Raw genomic sequence first — 24,669 nt, 5'->3', positions numbered from 1 at the left:
AAAAAAAAATGTTTTATGGATGGGTGCATTTTATTTAAGTTCTTTTGGACGGATGCATGCAACACCCGCTGACTGCCATGAAACAGCTTGAAAGATCAAAGACCATTTTTAATATAACTCCGACTGAATTCGTTTGAAAGAAGAAAGTCATATACACCTAGGATGACTTGAGGGTGAGTAATTTATGGGCTAATTTTCATTTTTGGGTGAACTAACCCTTTAAGCTAGCTAAACGGAAATATAATGCAAATTTGGATTGCGGATAAAGCCATTGTTATATTCTATAATAATATACATTTATAATATAAAGTAATTATGTTTTATAATTGAATCAGCTGGATTAGATTAATTTTAATTTATGCTCATTTGTGCTTATTTTTATGACCTTTTCCTTTTGAAAAGCAAAAGAGAAAAAAAATCACCTTTTTGTGTGTAATGTATGCAGTGTAATTCTGCTCACAAGACGTGTATAGAATCCCTGTATACCTGCGTTTTTACTTTGCTGAAAGTTCAGGCTATTCTAATGAATCATATGACCATCACCAGGATCACCAGCCCCTCCGCTTCATTTTCAGTGGAGTGCCGTTGGTTCTCTCTTCCTCGTCTCTCTGGCCCAAGCAGCACAGTTTGGCCAGTCTCCAGCAATAACACAGCTGTTGAAATGGCTTAGTCGCCGGGGTGATGTGCGCTGCGCCCGGGCGGAATGTTTGTGTGTGCTAAGCTGACATTCAAAGCGCATTGGCACAGGCGCTCGTAGGTGGGGGCCACTGCAGACACAGTGGAGGAGAGAGGATTGGGCTAATAATGTCTGCCGCTCTCTCCCTCTCTGTTCCTCCTGCCCCTCCCCCCCATAAAGCTCAGCTCTCCATCTGCAGGAATTCTCTTTAGTGCTCTCCAGCTTGTTTCATAACACAACAAGGATCTCTTTAGAGAAGTGAAGTGGAACTCACAAGACTGTGCAGTGTGATCTAAACCATCGGCCCCTTTCCCAGCTACATCCTGCTTTCCCAAAGCTCAGGAGTATCACACCACATGACCCTGTTATACAGCTCCATAAAAAATAACTTCTCATGCTACATGTAGCTGGCATCTTTTTTTGGATCGTGATGAAGTCCAAATGGCTAAAGCGTTTTTGTAAGGCCAGTTCAGCCTGTAATGGAGCAAAAACATCTTGTTTATGTACTTTTTCATTCTTTATTACCTCATGCTTAAAGAAAAAAATAGGAATCTGAATTGACCTAATTGCTTGTTAAAAAAAAAAAGATCAGAACAAAATCGGCAATCAGGATTCATAAGGTAATTTACGAAGGTTTAAAAGAAGATAAGCAGTTAAGATAAGAAAATAGCAGTTATTATAATGCAGCAAATGTTACTGGTTATTGTGCATTATCTTTCTGATGTATCAGACTGAAATATGTGTGTTCTTTGTTGGCGTGTAGAAGATGGATCTTTGGTCACCATGGATGTTGGTCTGGCCTACAGAGACAGCACCCTGAGTGAGTGGACTGAGATGGCCCATTCAACAGAGCATCGCAAACTGAGCTGCAATTTCACTGCAACCATGGTAAACACACTGGTTACTTCTGACCCATAACAAATCCAAAAATACCCTAAGGCCATTTTACAAGGTAGGGTAGAGACCCCCAGTATGCCTAAACACGATATTGGGAATGAGTGCATTGTACATTAAATAGCTCAGTATTAGGGCTGAACGATTTTGGAAAATAATCTAATTGCAAATTATTATTTTTTTTTACCAATATTGCGATTGCAATTTTAATATGCCATTTTTTTTAAAGCTCTTTATGTTCTGTATTATTCAACAAAGACAATCTATAAATCATTGAATAGTATGACCAACACACTATTAGATATATTAAACAAATGTTCTTTTCTGTAGGCCAGGCCTATATGTTACGATGAAATTAGGTGATGCATGAATTGATATGAATGACATTTTTATTTAACAACTACAATCACAGTATATTGACTGATTTGATTTGCCTGGTGTAAACATTAATATGAAAGTCAGTAACAAATGACACAAACTAAAGTAGATTGCAGAAATATAAAACAAACCTGTTGCTTTACCACACTACTTTAGGTAATTCAAAGTCACTGTAATAAACATATGTAAACATGTGCACTGCACTTTTTAAACACTGTCTGTTAACTTTTTAGACCAGTGGTTCTCAAACTATTTTGGTCGCGCCCCCCTTTAAACCTATACAAAAATCCCCATCCCACCTCAGACTACCAAATAATTTCACTAAACATTATGAAAAATGTGTGTTTTTTTAATAAAAAAAAACCTACAGGGAAAAAAACACCTGAATCACTTGAAACATTGGAAAAATTGCATAGAGAGAATAACTTTATTTATTATTATTATTATTCTCTCTCTGTTATTTATTTATTTTTTGTTGGTTTCTTGCTGTCCGCTAAGGCATAGGACACACACAGGCTTTCCTCCTCGCCAACGACATTAAACACCGTGTCTACACTGGACGCGAGCGGCAAAATACAGTAGAACCATTATCCTCAGTGACGCGGTGGACACTGGATGCGGCGTGGCAAGACAAAACCCAACATTAAACTGATGCCTTGTTCTATTTATGACGTACTGACACAAAGTTAAAATGATTTGCAACGGTCGCTTTGTCAGTGTAGAGCTATTGCGGCATCCGGTATAGACACGGTGAGTGAAGCCGAGAGCAAGATATGCCTCGTTATATTTTCTGCATTTAGCTTTTAAATGACCAGCACCTGCCTGGGTCTTTGCGACTTAATCTATGGCTTTTCTCTTCGCTTTCACAAACCGGTCCATCTCCCATTCTAAGTTACGTCCTTTGGCTGTTTACTGTTTTATTTCTTTTCTTTTTCTGCTGATGGCCCACGCTCGACTTGAAGCAGCGTTGCTTAGACCGATGGGTGTGTGTCATCAAAGTACTGTGAGAGCTATAAGAAACCTTTAAGGTTTTATAAGAAACCTTATGCTTTCTCTCGCTCGCCGTACTTTGATGTCATACACGGATCTGATCTTCAAGTCGAACACACCTCTTTACTCTCGCGTGTCACGTGACCGTGTAATCACAGCCTCTGCGATTGAAAAATCGAGTTTTTTCATATCGCGATATTATCACAAATGCAATTAACCGTTCAGCCCTACTCAGTATTCTAGAGGTCTTCAACCCTGCTCCCGGGGACCCACTGTCCTGCAGAGTTAAGCTCCAACCCTACTTGAAAAAACACAAGCGGGTGTGCTGAAGCAGGTTGGAAATAATCTTTGCAGGACAGTGGGTCCCCAGGAGCAGGGTTGTTTTCTTTGAAAATGTTGAATGAAACTCTTTTTATTGTCAGACTTATGAGAACGAGGGGCGCTACTATGAATGTGACCTGTTACCCTTTATGGAGGTTGGCAGTGTGGCCCATAAGTACTATCTTCTGAACATCCGACTACCTGTCAATGAACGCAAAAAAGTCAACATTGGGATTGGAGAAATCAAAGACATCCGTCTGGTGGTGAGTCTTCAGACAATACAGAATATGTGCTGTGACTTTGATAAATACAGTCATAGGATTTATGTTTACTCAGTTATGCAAGCTGTTTTGTTTGAGCTTTGTTTGCATGGGAGGATTTTGGCCTAGTCTCGACTTGTTATAATTGGCACACACTTCTGGACAGGGCAATGGTTATACAAATGTCAGTGGACTGAAGATATCTGGATTACATCACCTCTTAATCTTCACTTTTGTTTGGCTTACTCCTCTTATTTGGCTCTCAGCAAACAACCATACCCATCAGTTAAGTGCTCTTTATGTGTTTCTTGTGATGTCACTGTAATGCCCCTCTCAATGTAACTTTCCAGAGCATTCATCAAAATGGTGGCTTCACCAAGGTTTGGTTTGCCATGAAGACGTTCCTTACTCCCAGTGTCCTCATTATCATGATCTGGTACTGGAGAAGAATCACACAGATGACTAGGCCACCTGTTCTGCTGGAAAAGTAAGACTATTATGCTTCTGTCACTTCCTTAACTTGTCTACTAGATCAAGGCCACATTCACGAAGCAGCAGAAAATGGTTGCCAGTCCTGTATTTGAGTCGTTAATACAGTTACGTTCAGACACAGTTTAGTTATTTATGGGATTGTCAACTGTATTCTATAACCAAACTCGCATCAGTAAACTTTCAGGACTAAGAACTGTATTTTTAGGTGAAGCCCTGCTGTGTGAACGGAACCATATTAGACAACTAGTTGTCTGTCACTTCTAGTATGTTGCAGATTTGCATGTTTCGGTTTATGTATTTTAACTTTCAAAAAAGCAGATATGAGCTGTGTCATCTGAAATTTTAGATCCAGTCACTATCCTCCACCAGAGCTACTCCTGTCAGTTTTGTGGTCTGTGCGCGTCTCAAATGCTCCGCTCTTTGCTGAGCTATAAATCTGCCGTTGGTTAATTAAATTGAGCCTCAGTTGAACTTTTGTTGTGTCAAATGTGATAAGAATTTGCAGTTTTGGACATCGCCATATTTTAACATTTGCTTTAGTCACTGTTGCTATGATTACAGATAATAGTCGCCAGTAGAATACGGGCTTGACTTCAGTTGCACGTTTATACAGAGCCTCTGTTGTAAGCTGTTGTGTGAATAGGACATTTTGAGAATCACACCTGTATGTAAATCCAATTGTCATTCCAACTGACAGTGTGAATGTAGCCCAATGTAATCATTTGTTTCTGGTGTAATTGGTTTACTGGATGTGTGTTCATTCAAAGAAAGGTTTTCCTATTAATTAATTAGCAAAGAAAAGTCCTTCCCTTGTGGATTTTCCTTATGGGCAAGGAAGCGATTTTCTTCACCTAAATTCCAGGAGGTCGTAAATGTATCGGGTGTCAGGGTTGCCATGGAACCAGGGGCCTGTTCGGCTCCCTGGGGTGTTAAAGAGTATTTGTTAAATCTAGCTAACAAAATATATTGTGTGTTTGAGTGGTCCAGACGCTACACTGGTCAATAGAATGAAGAAATGTAGGATAATTTAGATCCTCAAACTGTTGTGACCATAGGAAACATTATTTTAATAACATTTTCTTGCAAGGGGGTTGCTATTTGGTTTGGCTATTTGGGCGGTGCTATTTGGTTGAAAAAAAGGGCTTATAAGAAAGAGGGTTTATTAGTTGTTTTTACAGCACTGCAGTGTGGTTGCTTGGGTGTTCTGGGTTGATAGCTAGGTGCTTGCTTACTGGTCCAAGTCAAATAAGTCCTTCCTCAAGTCTCTGTGATATTCTGGTCTCTAAATATTGCTCAGGACCCTCCTTCAGTTTATATCTATGTGATATCTATGGGATAGTCTGTGGGACAGTGTATGTCTTTGGGTGAAAATCATAAATCTGAATACAATATTAGATATTAATTTTGTCTGCAGCACGCAGAAATGTTGCATGCCAAATAATTGCAAAAATGACAGAAACATTTTTTCTGAGAATGGAGTAAGTAATAGTGATGTTTGCCTTGAACACGGAAATTGACTTAAACACTTTAATTTTGATGGTGAAACATGTTTTTATTATCTTAATTTTTTACATTCAAGCATGTAGTAGACTCCCTTATGCAAAGCAACCTAAATTGCATTTAAAGGGGTCATATGATGCGATTTAAATTTTTCCTTTCTCTTTGGAGTGTTACAAGCTGTTGGTGCATAAAGAAGATCTGTGAAGTTGCAAAGACTAAAGTCTCTTTTTAAAAGTTAAGAGTCAGCCACGCCTACCTAAAATGGCTCGTTCTAACACGCCCCCACATGTCTACATCACGATGTGGGAAGATTTGCATAACGCTGCCCAAATGTTCACGCAAAGAAAGAAGGCATAACTTTTATTCTCGCTGTAGTATTGTTGTTGCCACCGCTGCCATGTCGTGAAGGCGCTGTTTCGTTGTGAAAGCGAAACTACTTTGTTTGGCCTTCCACTAGAGGACGATATACATTTCATCATGCCTGGAGCTGATCCATGCTGGTCGCTGAGGAAATGCATCAAATTCGCGCTGTTGATCTCCGGATCGGCTTTCACCGTGGATGAAGCGGAGTCCAGCCCGGGGTCGTCACATGTGGTTGCCGCAACCGGCCTACGCATACTCTAGGCCGCCGGCCTCCGCTCACTCAAGGCTGCGGTGTGTGACGCTTTTTCGTTGTGAAAGTGGAACTACTTTGTTTGGCCTTCCAAACGAGGACATGACTAGAAATCAGTGGTTAAGTTGTATTTACAACACTGTTCCAGAACGGTTTAACCCAAATATTCAATTTGACACGGATGACTGTTTCCTGATCCTGGTAGAGTAGACTACAATGCCGGCTGTTCTGACTCACAGACTGTAAGTAAGTTTTTTTATATTTAAAGAATTTGCCACTGACGATTCAAACGTGAGTTTTTTTGGGCAGTGTAGAGTAGCACTTGTTGTTTGTCACTAATATGTTGCGTAGGTGTAAACATACAATATACACTCTCAATTAGATCATCCGAATACGAATTCATAGATACTAAACATGGTAAGGTTATATATATGTACGCTGACAGGAGTGTGTTTCGATTATAAACCTGCATCACAGTATACAATTTCAAAGACAAAATACACGATGACAATAATATACCCAATGACCTGAAGGATCATGTGTGTTCATTCAAAGAAAGGTTTTCCTATTAATTAATTAGCAAAGAAAAGTCCTTCCCTTGTGGATTTTCCTTATGGGCAAGGAAGCGATTTTCTTCACCTAAATTCCAGGAGGTCGTAAATGTATCGGGTGTCAGGGTTGCCATGGAACCAGGGGCCTGTTCGGCTCCCTGGGGTGTTAAAGAGTATTTGTTAAATCTAGCTAACAAAATATATTGTGTGTTTGAGTGGTCCAGACGCTACACTGGTCAATAGAATGAAGAAATGTAGGATAATTTAGATCCTCAAACTGTTGTGACCATAGGAAACATTATTTTAATAACATTTTCTTGCAAGGGGGTTGCTATTTGGTTTGGCTATTTGGGCGGTGCTATTTGGTTGAAAAAAAGGGCTTATAAGAAAGAGGGTTTATTAGTTGTTTTTACAGCACTGCAGTGTGGTTGCTTGGGTGTTCTGGGTTGATAGCTAGGTGCTTGCTTACTGGTCCAAGTCAAATAAGTCCTTCCTCAAGTCTCTGTGATATTCTGGTCTCTAAATATTGCTCAGGACCCTCCTTCAGTTTATATCTATGTGATATCTATGGGATAGTCTGTGGGACAGTGTATGTCTTTGGGTGAAAATCATAAATCTGAATACAATATTAGATATTAATTTTGTCTGCAGCACGCAGAAATGTTGCATGCCAAATAATTGCAAAAATGACAGAAACATTTTTTCTGAGAATGGAGTAAGTAATAGTGATGTTTGCCTTGAACACACTTAAACACTTAAACACTTTAATTTTGATGGTGAAACATGTTTTTATTATCTTAATTTTTTACATTCAAGCATGTAGTATATGCAAAGCTGCAAAGCAACCTAAATTGCATTTAAAGGGGTCATATGATGCGATTTAAATTTTTCCTTTCTCTTTGGAGTGTTACAAGCTGTTGGTGCATAAAGAAGATCTGTGAAGTTGCAAAGACTAAAGTCTCTTTTTAAAAGTTAAGAGTCAGCCACGCCTACCTAAAATGGCTCGTTCTAACACGCCCCCACATGTCTACGTCACGATGTGGGAAGATTTGCATAACGCTGCCCAAATGTTCACGCAAAGAAAGAAGGCATAACTTTTATTCTCGCTGTAGTATTGTTGTTGCCACCGCTGCCATGTCGTGAAGGCGCTGTTTCGTTGTGAAAGCGAAACTACTTTGTTTGGCCTTCCACTAGAGGACGATATACATTTCATCATGCCTGGAGCTGATCCATGCTGGTCGCTGAGGAAATGCATCAAATTCGCGCTGTTGATCTCCGGATCGGCTTTCACCGTGGATGAAGCGGAGTCCAGCCCGGGGTCGTCACATGTGGTTGCCGCAAGCCCGCCGGACGCTCCTTTGTTGAATCCGCCAGCCGCGCTGTTCTCAAGCCCGCCTGCCTCTGCTCACTCAAGCCGGCCTACGCATACTCTAGGCCTCCGGCCTCCGCTCACTCAAGGCTGCGGTGTGTGACGCTTTTTCGTTGTGAAAGTGGAACTACTTTGTTTGGCCTTCCAAACGAGGACATGACTAGAAATCAGTGGTTAAGTTGTATTTACAACACTGTTCCAGAACGGTTTAACCCAAATATTCAATTTGACACGGATGACTGTTTCCTGATCCTGGTAGAGTAGACTACAATGCCGGCTGTTCTGACTCACAGACTGTAAGTAAGTTTTTTTATATTTAAAGAATTTGCCACTGACGATTCAAACGTGAGTTTTTTTGGGCAGTGTAGAGTAGCACTTGTTGTTTGTCATTTCTCCGATCACAAATGCAGACATGGTTTTATGATACTCTCCGGCCGGACAGGGCATCACAATATGGTAAGGGGCATAACATTTCCGTCACACGCTTGAGGTATTCGGCCAATCACAACACACTGGATAGCTGGCCAATCAGAGCACACCTCGCTTGTCAGACCGATGAGCTTTGTAAAAATCGACTCGTTTCAGAAAGGCGGGGCATAGAGGAGAAACAATAATGTACAGTATGTGGCAAATAATGTGTTTTTTGAACCACATGAACACATTTCATTACACCAAATACACAAAATAATGTTCTTTTTAGCAGCATCATATGACCCCTTTAAGCTGTGCATTTTATCAGTTAATTTGTTCATGCATTCCCTAAGAATCGAACCCATGATCTTGTTGTTGCTAATGCCATGCTCAACAGTTTGAGCTACAGAAAAGTATTTACCAATCAATTTCTCAATACAAAATATATTGCATTGTGAATAGTGTTTGATATAACACTTTCAGTCAGATGGCCTAGATCTGATATTAATGAAATTTTGTATTTCCTGATGAAAAAATTTAAATCTTTTTCATAATTTCATTTCTTTTACATTTTCATTTCTTTTCTTCTTTGCTACTTATTGCATGCACCAACCATCCATCTCTCACACACACTGCCTTTGCACTAGTGGTCCCAGAAGACCGGAAGCTCTCAAGCAGTTGCACTTTGCATCTTGCAGGCAGGAGAATTATTTTTTCATGTTGTAAAAGCTTTTCCATAGCATGCATTTTTTACTAGCGTGTCAAGATGGGAACTGGAATCCTTTTTTACATTTCTGAGGGAGCTAAGAAATGTGTGACATGGACTCCCGCTGGCTTTCTTATTATTGGAAAGATGCCAGAATGCTGCTTCATGCCAGTGGAACTGGCAGAGATGCTTTGAGTGTGTGAGTTACACATGTCACTAGGGAACAGCTAATTTCAGTTGACTTCATGGATGTGTGCTATCTTGCATTCTTGCTCTTCACAGCTAGCTTTTTGTGCACTTGTGCGTTTAAGAGAGAGCTTTTTCTTTAATTCTTTTAGTTCTTGAGCCAATGACATGATTCTCATTTTATTTTTGTCCAGAATTTGTTTTTTTGAATACTTTTTAATACATAAATGCACTTCATACATACAATGACTTAAATACATTGCATGTAGTAATTAAAATGGGGAAATATCAGACAAAACTGAAGGCTGGAGTTATAGATGCAAAAAAAAAATTCTGCTATCACATGATCCTTCAGAAATCATTATAATATGCTGATTTGGTGCTCATTAAACATTTCTTATGTTGAAAATTGTTGTGCTGCTTAATATTTTTGTGAAAACCTTGATACCTTTGTTTCAGGATTCTTTAAATAAAAAGTTCAAAAGAGCAGCATTTATTTGAAATGGAAATCTTGTGAGACAATGTAAAAGTTTTAGATGTCACTTTTGACCAATTTAATGTATCCCTGCTGAAAAGAGTATTAATTTATTTCTTTCTTTCAAAAAATAAATAAAAAATCATTGACCCCAAACTTAAAGTACCTGGAAAATGCATCTAAAAACTATTAATTTAACCTTTTCTTGAAAATGCTATTAAACCACATTAAGCCAACATGAATACAATGACTATATTTCTAAGAACTTGTTACGTGTGTTTTAAACTACTGTTTTAAAATAATTTTTCTTTTCTTTATTGTGGACTCTCTTGTCATTTCATATTGGAATTTTACTTTTTGGTTGCTGAAAAGCTGCTTTGTTCACATTGCCAGCAAACAAATGCACCTTCGTACCCTCACCAGAGTTGAACTCATGAAACATTCCCGGCATTCCAACACAATATAGTCTCTTTCTGCCCTGATTGGGCAAGCTGGAATGTGATTCATGTGTTTGAAGTCACATTCTACACCCCATCTCAGTCTCACCAAATTTGCATGTCGTAGCATGCTTGCTGTTGAACACAAGAAAAAGTTAAAGCTAACATGGAGTCAAATTGGACTTTTTGTTATGTTTTGGTTTTATCTTCTCTATATACGAGATTTGCTGGTATATTGATAATGATAAGCTTTGTGTTCTTTCAGGATTATCTTTGCTCTGGGAATCTCCATGACCTTCATCAATATCCCAGTTGAATGGTTCTCAGTGGGTTTCAACTGGACCTGGATGCTGCTGTTTGGTGACATACGTCAGGGCATCTTCTACGCCATGCTGCTTTCTTTTTGGATCATCTTCTGTGGAGAACATCTCATGGTAAGGGCCACTTTCCTGTTTGTCCAAACAATGGAATACTGGCGTTTAGAAACTGTTTGTTTGGTGCAGAACTACTTTGCAGTTTTATGTTAGACTAAACTAACTTTTAGTAAAAAGGGTTACTAAATTGATTGCCATACTTAAAATGTAACATGTTTTATTACTATAATGCATTTTTTTTTCTCTCTCAAGGACCAGACTGAGAGAAACCATTTTTCTGTGTACTGGAAGCAGGTTGGACCCATTGTCTTTGGCTCCTTCTGCCTATTCATTTTTGATATGTGTGAAAGGTGAGCCAATGTTGAACTCCCCGCATTCTTGGCATGAAGTAACTTTAGTTTCCATCTAACTCGAGTTCTTTAGTCCTTAGTACTTCTTAATAAAAATAAATTTTATTTATTTCCTTCATAGAGGAGTACAGCTGAAGAACCCTTTCTACAGTATCTGGGCATCAGATGTTGGGACAGAGTTAGCTGTATCCTTTTGACAGTGTGGGATGTTGGTACAGATGTTTCTTAATTGAAGATCTTCAGGATGGCGACCGATGGTCAAATTCCTGCTCTGTTCAATCATGTATTATAGTCGTGAATCTTTCTTATGTGCCACATACTGTATGTTCAGACCTAACATGTACTAAAGGCTTCTAGCGTAAATAATGATCCACACAAAGATATCTCAATCATGCTTTTGCTGATATCTATACTTTTGTGGTATAGTGTAGTCGTATGCTTTGTGTTAAGTTATCACTTTAACTGAGATTGGTGCAGATGGCCTTCATCATTGTAGCAGGGATCTGCGCATGTCTCTACTTCCTGTTCCTGTGCTTCATGGTGTTCCAAGTGTTCAGAAACATCAGTGGGAAAAGGTCGTCCTTACCTGCTATGACAAAGGCTCGTCGACTGCACTATGAGGTAATGTGTAACCTAGATAATGTTAGCATATGTATGACTAATGAGCTTTCTGAAAACTCAAAAGAAGTTTGCACAAACAAGTTTAGAAATGAGCTAAAAAAGGTAGTTTATGATCATAAACGGACTGCTGGTGATAATAATAGTTAGATGTATACACTACCATTCAAACATTTGTGGTTGGTATATATTTTTTTTCTTTGTTTTGTTTCGTTATGCTTACCAAGGCATTGTCAAATATATTTACAAATTAAAATAACTGTTTCCTATTTTAATATATTTTTACAAAGTAATTTAATGTGTCCTTGTTGATTAAAAGTATAAATTACTTAAAAAAAAAAAAAAAAAAAAAAAAGTATAAAATTTTGAACGGTATTTTGTATTCAGCTTTATTTAATGTCAGTTAAGAACAATAGTTCTGTGTTTTAAGTTCAATGGGTTTAATTTGACCAGTTTCCATTTATAACTTGATTATCTTACTTTTTTTTTTTTCTTCTATCATGTAGGGCCTCATCTTCCGCTTCAAGTTCCTGATGTTGGTCACACTAGCATGTGCTGCAATGACTGTCATCTTCTTCATCATTAGCCAGGTATAGATTAGTTGTCAGCTAAATCGGTTTCTTCATGATATGTCATTGTAGATTGTAGATTGATTCATTCATATGGTTTTCAGTGTTGTGTATGTATTGTGTGTTAACAGGTGAATGAGGGTCACTGGCACTGGGGTGGCTACACGGTTCAGGTGAACAGTGCCTTCTTCACTGGAATCTATGGCATGTGGAACCTGTATGTGTTTGCCCTCATGTTTCTCTATGCCCCATCTCACAAGCGTTATGGAGACGAGCAATCAAGCGGTGAGACTTAGACCGTAAACCTGCATTCTGACAGCTTGAATAATATCTACTTTATAACTCTGAGGGCAAAACATCTACGCAGACATGCAATTTTATTTTTGGGCGGGCCTGGGCAAAAGTGAGTGGGCACTAGGCTAACTAACGGACGGAGTCCAGTGGCTTAGCGCAAATCAGTGACCCCCAACCGCGTACTCAAGGGTCGGTGGGTTGGGTTGGGTTGGGGGGGGTGGTTATACATCGCAATATTGTAATTATTTGTTTTAAACCAGGAAGGCGAGCCAATGGATATCACACAAGCAACGTGCAAACTTTGCGCAGGAGTTATGCGGTGAACCTCTTAATCTCAGTCGATTCACTAGAAAGTGAAAGTAAAAACTGATGGCGCTTTCGATATTTGACTCTGCATTAACGGCACATTTTCTCAGAGACGACGAGACGAATCTACTTCATATGCTGATAATGGTAGCTTGTATAGCTAAATGTTTTCATTTGCTCCCTTAATATTTCTCTTGTGGCCCGAACATAGGCTAGTGGGAAAAATAAAAAAAGAAACGTAGGCTATTTAGTGTTAAACACGTTTTTTTTTTTCTTTTTAAAAAAGTCAGTGCTTGAAATAAAGCTTTTTCATTGATGATTGCAGTGTTAATACTTTTAATTGCAGGCCTATAATTCATTGTATAATAAACCTGTTTTGAAAAACCTTTTTTAAAAACATTTTCAATGAGAAACTAGCCTAATCTTTATTATCCCTGCAGTGCATCAGTTATGCGGTGATGAGCTATGAAATTATTGTGGGGCAAATTAATTGTATAGCCTAATATTAGCTTAATAATAGAAGTAACTTAATAATATTAATAGGCCTAATAGGCTAAGAAGAATGTAACAGGCCTATGTTAATTAAAAATGCCAAATTAGATAACTAAAGTGTATAAAATTATTTTATTCAGAAATGTACTGTTTGTGTTTTTAAATGTTAATTCGTTATTTAAATGAATAGGCCTGCAAATTAGGAAAGTCACAAAAATTATAGAAAAAAATAAATGAATAGTGAGGACGACTGGCAACAGCTGGTCTTAAATTCTTTAGACACCGCACACCAAACGACTTTGAACACCGGCTGAAAACACTGACTGAGCTCAAATGACATTCATAATCGGCCTGGCAGTGTTTCCCGGCTTCACAGAATGAACCGGTTCGCGCGTGGAACTGAAAGTCTTTCCATTACTTGCAGGCTGATGGATGGGCTCTCTCCCTCGTCAGTGCGAGTTTTTATAAGTAGTTTTTACTGAATTATGCATTGCTGCTGTTTTTCTAACATTTTCTAACACAGCTGCAAATTACAGTCCAACTGAATGGGTGAACAGAACACGCATGAATTTACATGAGCGACACGAAATGGCCTGGATAACAATTGGCTAACACTGCTGTCAATTAAACTCCTCAATAATTATGCAAAAACACATTTTATTTATTTTAGTTATTTGAGATGTTATAATAGTTCTCTAATTGTGTTAAAATAGATTAAACAAAAATTATTTAACAAATATTATATGTGTATAATAAACTGGGGGGGCCTTTCATCAGAGTGTGCGGGCCTGTGCCCGTCAGGCCGTCCGCTGCCTAAGCCCCTGTTCCAGCTACAGGCACCTCACCATTCATAATGGAAGGGACATTTTAATGAACAATTAATCATTAATTGTAAAGTTTGATCACAATCCTTAGTTTATTTTATTTTGTCAAACTAATATTTAACCTGTACTAAACTTGCCTAATCTACACTAGCATCGACATTTAGTTCAGACTCTATAGCCATAGGTGACCCCTGACTGAGCCTAGCTAGGCTAGTTTCTCCCAAGGTCCTTTTCACAGGTCCTTGTTTTTTTCACATAAAGCCACTTTGAAACATTAAAAAAAAGTGCTATACAACAACAAAATGGCTTCAACAGCTAATGATTCATTTACGAGATGTATATAGATCTATGATAAAATACATCTATATTATATTATGGGCTGTCAATCGATTAAAAATTTTAATCTAAATAATAAATTCAGTAAACCCTTCTGCTGTTTTTGTGCAGACCATTGAGAAAATCAACCCATATTTTTACACAGCAAATACTCTGTTGTAAATATGAACTGGTGTTTCTATGTATATACATACACACACACACACACACAGTATGTGTGTTTTGTTTTTTTGCAAATATGATTTATTCTAAAGCAATATTCTCATCAGTTTTCTATCAGCGGTGACATAAAAAAACACGCAGATTTATATTTTATCCAAGGGCATTTTTTTTTACCTTTTATAGAGGGCATTTTCCCACTAATCTTTCATTTCAAATTCTTACATTTGATCTATAAATTAAATTATAATAAAGTGATTATCTATACGTTATCAAATTAAATCATTTACACTGGAAAAATACAACTGCATTAAATAATATTATGAGATTATTTTAAATATTTTTGAATATACAAACAAGAAATTATGGTGGAAATTATACTTTTCAACGAAATTAAAACGCCAGTAGTGAGCGTTTAAGGAGTGAGTCATTGAATCATTCATTCAAATAATTTGTTCAAACGGCAGATTCATCAGATGTTTATGCATGGGCTAATGAAACTTTGACTCAACCGATGCGTTCAAAACACGGAATCAATCGGCAACGAATCGGCTGGTTGCTATGAGATGCGCTGTTTCCGCCTAAAATGTAAGTGACCTAATATTATTGTATTTGCTTATTGAATTGTTTATAGAACTAATAAACCGTCGTAATGGTGAAAACGTTGTGTGATGTTGCCTAACTAACTGTATTTTAAATATAAAAACTTTCCATTTTGAATTTTTACCTCAGGAAACTGAGTTTCTTTAAGCCTGTGTTGTCCGCGTGCGCGAGTCCTCTAGGGTCCGCTATGGTATGCGTGACGTAGAAAATCATCATCGGCGAGTGTGTGTGGAAGCTCTGCACAGACATCTGTGTGCCTCCCATTTTTTATTAATTTAATTATGTGTTATATTCGCGGTTGTGGCTATAAGGGATACAGCTACAGGAAACCAACAATACATATTTTTTTCTACCTATTAGATTGTGTTTTATTAAAGTCTACACCTACCCCAACCCTAAACCTACCCTTACAGTAATGCAGATACATTAAATACCGTATTGACCTGAATATAAGACAATGTTTTTTTCTTGGAAATACATCTCAAAAAACGCGGTCATCTTATATTCAGGGTCTAGACTTTGACATGTCAATAATACACCCACAACAATAGGTGGCGCCAAATACGCATAAAACGAGTGTGTCATGAAATACGTAATGTAATGCGTGTTGTAAAGATCGCCAGTAAAAACAAGACAAAGAAAACAGCTGCATGAGTCGTGACTGTCACATTAGCCTGATGGGACCAAACTCCCTTTGTGATTTTAAAACGTAAGACAGTACCCAGATTTGAAGACTACAGTAAGATTTAACTTCTACTCTTAATAAGATTTTGGTAGGCTACTATTAGATGGATAGCCTAAATGTCCTAATTCAGATGGGCTACCTGTTTTGTTTTTTTTAAAGTGTATATTTTTTTTAATGTGATTGTTTCAAAACAAAAAATTTAAATAGGAAAAATATGCAATATGAAAATAATTGAATACAAAATGTTTTACTGAGAAAAAACAAGATTTGGCTTTTAAAAAGCCTTTTTCCAAGAAAAAGGAAAAAGGGGGGGTCGTCTTCTAATCAGGATCATCTTATATTCGGGCCAATACGGTATTGTTGTTCAGCATGAGAAAAAGGACGCAATATTGATGTGCGCATGCGCAGTAAACCCTGGTAGGACAATCTGACGGGTAGGATAAAATGTCAGGACACTGGGGCTCAGCCCCGGCCCAATTTAAACCCTGTTTATAAATATATCTCACATTTTTAAAGGAAAACATTGTCTTTTTTCACCTTAATTTACAACTATATTTAGATAGGCCTACAAATTACACACTGTGTAGTAGGGCTGCCACTAACGACTTTTTATTTCGATTAATCTATCGATTAATCTAAACGATTAATTTCCCACAAAAAAAATCATCAGTTTTACTTAAGAATATTTTATTAAACTATATTTCATTAAACCAAATGAAATCCAAAAGTAAAGTGCAACATAAAGTGCAAGAAGCAAGTGTCCATCTCATAGTCCAAATCACTGAAATCAAAGTTCAGTATTATAGTGTAAGAATGACAACATATCCACGTGTTCTAGTCTACTAATAATAAAATTATAATCAAAAAACACTTTTTTTTAAAAGGAGTATTTACCAGAAATATTATTTACCAGAATTTATTTAGGAGAAAAACGTGCAGTATTTCTGAAAAAAAAAAAAAATACTTTTAATATTTAAAGGGGTCATATGATGCTTTTTTTAAAGATCATTATTTGGTGTAACAGAATATGTTGACATGCTTTAATGTTCAAAAAACAAATTATTTTTCAAATATTGTACATTATTGTAGGTCCTCTATGCCCCGTCTCTCTCAAACGCTTAGTTTTCTACAAAGTCCCTCCTTCTGACAAGCGCAGTCTGCTCTGATTGGCCAGCTCACCCAGCGCATTGTGATTGGCCGAACACCGCAAGCACTCGTCGGAAATGTAACGCCCCTTACCATAATCGCGAGCTTCATCTTTCAAAATAAACACACACACACACGATGTGCAAAACTCCACAAACTAATAACAAAACAGTAGCCGATTCAGAAGCGCCAGATTGTCATAGCAAAGTCAGAATTACCTCCTCTCCTAGGTTCACGAAACGGTCGTCCATAAAATGCATTGCTGTTCTGTTGTAAGTAATCTTAAAGATTCCTAAATGCATCTACTTTCGGAAGGCCAAATAAAGTGCTTTTGCTTTTGCCTAGAAACACACAGCGTCTCCCTGACATGGCTGCTTCAACACTTAACTGCGGTTACTGAAACCACGCCTTCTTTCTTTGCGTGCACATTTGGGCGGCATTATGCAAATATTTCCACAGTGAGGTAGATATGTGGGGGCGTGTTAGAACGAGCCATTTTAGGGGGGCGTGGCAGAGTCTTAACTTTGATAAAGAATATCTCTTTGGTTTTGAGACTTTAGTCTTTGCAACTTCAGAGATCTTATCTATGCACAATCAGCTTGTAACACTCCAAAGAGAAAGGAAAACTTGAAATCACATCATATGACCCCTTTAACCATTAAAACGGTGTATAGAAAAATGAAAATGGAAAAAACTGAATTTGGAAATAAAACGGATTTCATAGTGCCCTATAATTATAATAAATTTGTTTGTGGTAATAAAAATATGTAAGTGAACAATAGCCTTTAAAATTACTTAAAATACATATATAATAGCAATGAGGCAATAATAATAAGTTCAAATAAAGTATCAAAAGCAAGAAATCATATGGTTGTATTGAACAAAACTGTTAAAATACATAATATATTATAAACAATAGAGTTAATGTACATTACACATTACAACAAAGGCCTGCAGAGGGCGCCAAAGGCCTGATGATTATTTTTACACATTGCTGTGCAATCTAATACTTGTGTAATATTAACTAAGCACCATTTCATTCAAATGACCACTTAATCTTTAAGATTTGCCCATTTCTTTAGGACAGAAATGCTACAGCCACTGTAATTAAAAGAATATGTGGACATCAAAACGTGAAACTCGGAGTGAGTGTTTGAGCTTTTATTTTGAAACGGAGTTTCTGAGTTTGCTTAGATTTATAAATGATTTACCTTACAAATCTGATTAAATGGCGCATGTTGCATTCCCAGATGAACATTATAATAAACCCAAACTCACAACAACATGCAGAGATGGAGTTTGAGACACTCCACACATGTAAATGATAACAGTTCCTGTGGAAATACTGTGAACGGAGTCGCTGTGTGACACATGTACTTAACCTACATGCATTTAAATAATTAAAGCGCATATACTGCATCGCATATAATTATTTAATTAAATCGTAGCGTTTGTGAATTCACAATTATGCTTAATTATCATTTTTAAATGGGTTTACTATATCATGCAGCCTTGGAAAACAGACTAAAAATGTGTTTTATACATTCTCATCCGTGAAATGTGCCACTTCCGATATTTTGCCGGTTAGTCGACGCGAGCAAAATGAAGTCGAGGATTTTAAAAAATCGAATAGTCAAATAAAATCGACGAATCGCGACAGCCCTTCTGTGTAGTGCCATTATATAATAGATGTTTGCTAATGTGTATTGTTTGTTTTCAGAGCGAAAATGTCAAAAAAGAGAAACTACAGCGCCTGTCCAAAAATTATAGAGGCATGTCACCTTTACCATGAGGGCACAGTGAAAGTTTTCTGCTTTGCATACTGTATGTTTTTCATTTTTAATGTTTAAATTTGTTTAAATTGTCAGTGGTCCTTCCTAAACTCTCCTGTTATTATAATTTCAGTAAATGTATGAGCCAAAAATCTGTTCATAATGACTTTGTTTAGTAGGTAGAATATGTTTGTAATCTTATGAAGAATATATAACTTTTTAAATGATAGTATATATTTTTTTATTTCTATATAAGTTTTGGAAATTAATATTTTTATTTAGCAAGGATGTATTAAATTGATCAAAAATTACTGTATAGACATTTGTAATTTTGCAAAAATTATTAGAATGATTAGATATTGATATAAGCATATTAGAATGATTTCTGAAGTATCATGTTACACTGACTGAAGACTGGGGTAATGGCTGCTGAAAATTTATCTTTGCCATCACAGCAATAAATTACATTTTAAAATAAAAAATAAATTTTAAAATGTAATTTCACTCTATTATTGTTTTCAGTGCTTTTTATGATCAAATAAATGTGGCCTTGATGGGCACTACAGACTTTTTATTTTTTAATACCCATAAATAATGGAATGGGTTAGAAATGGTGGTGACAAGGTGTTTTCTTTCTTTGAGCGCTAGCAAACATTAGTAAAAGGATTTTAAAAAAATACTTCCCGCTGAATAAATATATTGATGTTTTACTACTTTAAAATCAATGTTTTTTAATATTTTGTGAATAAATCATAATATGGGCTTATTTGGAACACAGGCGGGCTTAAATCGTGCCAAAGTACCAATTAAGCCCATGCCAGACTTTTGACTTTATTCATGTATATCAACTAATTTTAATACATTTTTAAATGAGAGAGAAATTGCATTTTAACAAATTATTTTTTCTTATAAATCATATCAATATCTATGAAAAACTCCTAAACTTAGTTTTTGGTAGGCTTAATGGGTACACTTTCCCTAAAGGTCTGTATTTTTATGTCTGCCAGATAGCTGTAAATGCATACAAATATGAGTGTATTTATACTTTACAAGAAGTTATGAGTTCACATACAATGACCTGTTACTGACAGTTAAAACAAGTTTTATTCAGCTGTGCACTATGGGAGATATTAAAGGTTTGGTTCCTCATGCAAGTAGTAACTATATCAAATTCAAATATCAAACTATATCAATCACTAATCAATAGCTTATAAATTAATGAAGGCCAAATTTGAGGTTTGGCAAAGAGTGCTGCAAATATGTTGCCCCTATGCATTGTATTGTTAGCATTAGGATTATTTGGTTTACAGACAAACGGAGACTACATTTTGAGGCACACCCAAAACTGCTCAGTTTTTCCCATGAATCATGAGAAATGAATGTGTAATGCACAAATTTGAAATGATGCTGTCTAAATCAATCTTGGAAAGTGTTTCTTAAAAGATTTCTCAAAAGAGTGAGACGGTGCTGATTCATGTATGCAGCACAAGGAAATTAGTACCTGCAGCACTGTAAGGACATTCACTTAGCACCATGTTACACCGTCTCCTCATGTTAAGTTTGCTTTAGGACAAGCACATCTTGATGCCAGGAAAGGGTGGTGCTTGTTTTTTTCCTCTTTTGGGGAAATGGGCCTCTTTGGTGGCAGTGGGTGTCTCTAATCTAGGCCAGGCATCCTACTTGGGCTGGTCTAATGAAAACCATCAATATCTTGATGTCATGCTTGAAACCTTCTGTCCCTGAATGATGTTTATTGTTATGTTAGATTACCCTAGTGAACATTTTGGAACAACTTTTTTTGTACTAAGTGTATTTTAGTTGTAATTAAATTATACTGAAGTATAACTTTAAGTGTCTTTAGTGTACTTTTATGTGCTAAATTGGAACAACTTCAAGTATACTTAGTACACTTTCAGTATATGCCTAGTTACATGCTTGATTAGTGATATTAAAGTGTACTGTTTTTGTATTACGAGTACATTACAAATTAATTATGAGTGTCTTTGAAACACACAAGCAGTATACTATAAATGTATTATTTTTTAGCTAATTTTTCCCCAATGCTGAATCCACTTTTTAAGGTCATTACAATAAATACATAACTTCAGTGACAGACAGAGACACATTATTAAAGAGATAGTTAGCACCCAAAAATGAAAATTTGATGTTTATCTGCTTACCCCCAGGGCATCCAAGATGTAGGTGACTTTGTTTCTACAGTAGAACACAAACGAAGATTTTTAACTCAAACCGTTGCAGTCGGTCAGTCATATAATGTAAGTGAATGGGATTCACGGCTTTGAGAGTCCAAAAAACATACACAAACAAAACCAAATTAAACCCTGCGGCTTGTGACGATACATTGATGTGTAAAGACACGAAACGATCGGTCTGTGCAAGAAACTGCAGTAAATCAGAGGTAAAAAATTATATAAATACTGTTCAATGTCCGAACTGTCCTGAGCGCATTCACAGATCAGGCTAAATTGTAATGTAGACATGCATTTTCTGTAAAGCTGCTTTGAGAAGTTGGTGTAGTCTAAATAAGGGCATAAAGTGCAAAAACAGCAGCAGTGCACAGACCCTAGACTTGGTTGACATCACCTCTCCGTCTTCAAAGACAATCAAAACATCCAGTGGCTTCCCTCATGATATTTCCTCTTCCTCCTCAACAGCAATGATGGGGACTGCTGCCTTCTGCACCTGGTCAGGCTCCTTTTTCTAAATGCATTAAAAAAAGTGTTATCAGTCCATTCCTTGTGAAGTTCACTCAAATTCTTGAATTGATTTTACTTGACAATCTTCATAAGGCTGCGGTTCTCTTGGTTGGTTGTGCATCTTTTTCTTCCACACTTTTCCCTTCCACTCAACTTTCTGTTAACATGCTTGGATACAGCACTCTGTGAACAGACAGCTTCTTTGGCAATGAATGTTTGTGGCTTACCCTCCTTGTGAAGGGTGTCAATGATTGTCTTCTGGACAACGGTCAGATCAGCAGTCTTCCCCATGATTGTGTAGCCTAGTGAACCAAACTGAGAGACCACTTTGAAGGCTCAGGAAACCTTTGCAGGTGTTTTGAGTTGATTAGCTGATTGGCATGTCACCATATTCTAAATTGATGAGATAGTGAATTGGTGGATTTTTGTTAAATGTGTGCCAAAATTGTCACAATTAAAAGAACCAAAGACTTAAACTACGTTAGTCTGTGTGCATTGAATTTATTTAATACACAAGTTTCACAATTTGAGTTGAATTACTGAAATAAATGAACTTTTCCATGACATTCTAATTTATTGAGATGCAACTGTATGTCACAACAAATCATAAAATTAACCCTTGTGTGGAAAGACCTATTTAAATTTTCATAAATGAAAATAAAGGTGTGAAGGATCAGAATAGTGTTTATTCAATAGGGCGTGTGCCCATTTAAAACCCTATAGTACTTTTTAAAAACTTGTAATTTTCACAACATGTCTTCCAGAGCTATTGGTCAACTGGATTTAATTGGGAAAAACTTTCAGGGATGTATCAGATGAATGTTCTTGAGCTTGAATTTAATTTTTATTAATAAAACATCCAAGTAAATATAATTTACTAAATATAAATAATAAATCAACAGACCTATTAACAGACCTAATATACAAACCCAAAGCAACTTTAAGATAAGTGCAAGTGGAAATATAACACCAAGACCTTTTTTGTAATCCATATTAAGAAAGCCTACTATAACTATAACTTTCAAGACCCACTCGTATTCTTCTGAAGCATAATGACTCTGAATCAAAGGCAAACTGAAATTTAATGTTATTCATTCTGCCAGTCTGAATGAGACCTTCTGAATCAAAAATGGCGGCACACTAACATCATTGATCCTTGGATATCATGATGTCATTCATGTGGTGTGAAAGAACCAGTATTTGCCTGGGCTGTGTATGCATGAGTTGATCAATGTTCAGATTTAAAATATATTTTATATTATATATTTAATATATATAAAATGTACTTAAAAAACCTTTCAGAAATTATTGGTTTACATCTCGCATAACATTAAAACCCATCAATTAAATCAATGTGAATTCTACTTAAAGCTGCAGTCCGTAACTTTTTTTGGTTAAAAATGATCTGAAATCAGTATTTGAGCAGGTACATAACCAGCCAGTGTTCGCCTTACTTTTGCCCGATTCACAACGGTAAGCTTATAATAATGTTTTCTAATTTGAGTGGTACGGGTAGGTTTTCGTGGGAAATTCGAGCATGCTGCTGCGTCATTACGTCACTTCTGTAAACATGTAGTTGTCCCGGCTACTAGGCTACATCGCATGTCAGGATCCTGCAGGTGACGGACTGTTTATAGCCTTCTCTCACAGCAGCTGGAATAATTAAATGTATCATTTTGATGGCGGATTGTAATCCAGAAAGGATTATGTGTTTATGAAACGCATGTGAACGAAATTAAATTATATTCCAGTTTTAAATGTGCTTCTGGTTACAGATTAGCCTGGGATTAAACAAGATTTGTATTTTAAAGACAACCAGTTTGAAGGGAGCATAATTTTTTTATATTAAATTTGAGTGGTATGACAATTAGAGATTAGACTGTACAGAAATTGAAATCTACTCGCTTATACACACTATACTCATAGTCACGCAATGCTGATGTTGTTAACATTAACAATTTGAGAATAAAGTATAACAATAACAATAATTTGCACGGTTTGATGTAATATGAGCTCATTTAGATTAAATCACCATTGGTAGTGTGATTTATTGTAATGCTTTTTTCCTCAGTTGGTCAGAACAAACGTGGCAGACTTGTTTCTTACTTGTTCAGATGACAATATCCGGTGAAAATGCTTATTTTGGTCATATATTCCAAGACCTAGGCTAGAATCTGTCAGTGCAAAGGACAGTATCCACACCGGTGCGTGACTGACTGCCACACACATACTCCTCAAAACATTAGATTCATCTGCGCTGGAGCCGTGCCGCCGCACAACCCACGCAAGGAAGATAATTCCGCACACAGCTGCAATTGCAATTCAAACGGAGATGGCGACAAAGAGGCAAAACATACGGACTGCAGCTTTAACTTACTTCATTTTAGGCCCGTAGTATTGCAGCCATCTTGTTGCCTTTGACATCCAAGCACTCCTCGTTGCCTTTGCTCTGAAAACATTGATTTAAATAACATATGCATGTATGAGTTTCAAATAAAAAAACACGAGGCGCAAATATCAGTCTGAACTGGTAAATAACGTTAGCAAAACAGCCATCATAAATGCTCCTAGAGCCGATTTGTTTACCGGGGCTTCGGCTGTAAACTTAGTAAACTTAATTAGCATCACGGATATGCTAGATGAAACTGATGAAGCGGATCATAAATAACGATTAACAAAAAGTTAAAAGTTATTGTAATATAGTGAATGGGTGGGTTTGTCTTAAAGTTACGCGAGTGTCGGTTACATCTGTCAGCCGTCTTTCTGGTTTAAAAGACAAAAATCACCGGACTTGTTTGTCTTGTCGACTGTCTTTAAATTTTCCCACTGACAAACTGTGGTGTAAAACACTGCATATTTAACACTTGCCGTTGATAACTTTGATGTAATGGTGTGGTAGTTCTTCTTTGCTAGCTAATACATTAAGTGAAGTGACATGTGGCCAAGTATGGTGACCCATACTCGGAATTAGTGCTCTGCATTTATCCCATCCAAAGTGCACACACACAGCAGTGAACACACACCTGGAGCAGTGGGCAGCCATTTTTTGCTGCAGCGCCCGGGGAGCAGTGGGGGTTTGGTGCCTTGCTCAAGGGCACCTCAGTCGTGGTATTGAAGGTGGAAGAGAGCGCTGTACATTCACTCCCCTCACCTACAATACACCGG

The 24,669-nt window shown here is 37.0% G+C and overlaps 1 protein-coding gene across 2 annotated transcripts in view; it reads left to right on the top strand.

Annotated features, from left to right (window-relative positions):
• The window catches only part of LOC107568090 (Wnt ligand secretion mediator), a 40,217-nt gene that overhangs the window by 8,891 nt on the left and 6,657 nt on the right, over positions 1-24,669 (top strand). The window contains exons 3-12 of one of the 2 annotated variants that reach the window (XM_016253928.1): positions 1,440-1,564; positions 3,361-3,522; positions 3,870-4,006; positions 10,525-10,693; positions 10,886-10,983; positions 11,105-11,168; positions 11,461-11,604; positions 12,108-12,191; positions 12,302-12,455; positions 18,736-18,978. In XM_016253928.1, the coding sequence (XP_016109414.1) occupies positions 1,440-1,564; positions 3,361-3,522; positions 3,870-4,006; positions 10,525-10,693; positions 10,886-10,983; positions 11,105-11,168; positions 11,461-11,604; positions 12,108-12,191; positions 12,302-12,455; positions 18,736-18,785 (1,187 nt within the window). In that variant the 3' untranslated portion in view covers positions 18,786-18,978. Of the gene's footprint in view, positions 1-1,439; positions 1,565-3,360; positions 3,523-3,869; positions 4,007-10,524; positions 10,694-10,885; positions 10,984-11,104; positions 11,169-11,460; positions 11,605-12,107; positions 12,192-12,301; positions 12,456-18,735; positions 18,979-24,669 lie in introns of those variants that run through there. The other variant, XM_016253927.1, reaches the window with a different exon arrangement.

The sequence above is a fragment of the Sinocyclocheilus grahami genome, unplaced genomic scaffold (genome assembly GCF_001515645.1).
Source record: "Sinocyclocheilus grahami isolate Dianchi unplaced genomic scaffold, SAMN03320097.WGS_v1.1 scaffold1212.1, whole genome shotgun sequence".
NCBI lineage: Eukaryota > Metazoa > Chordata > Actinopteri > Cypriniformes > Cyprinidae > Sinocyclocheilus > Sinocyclocheilus grahami.
This window is presented reverse-complemented; position numbering and strand designations above follow the sequence as displayed.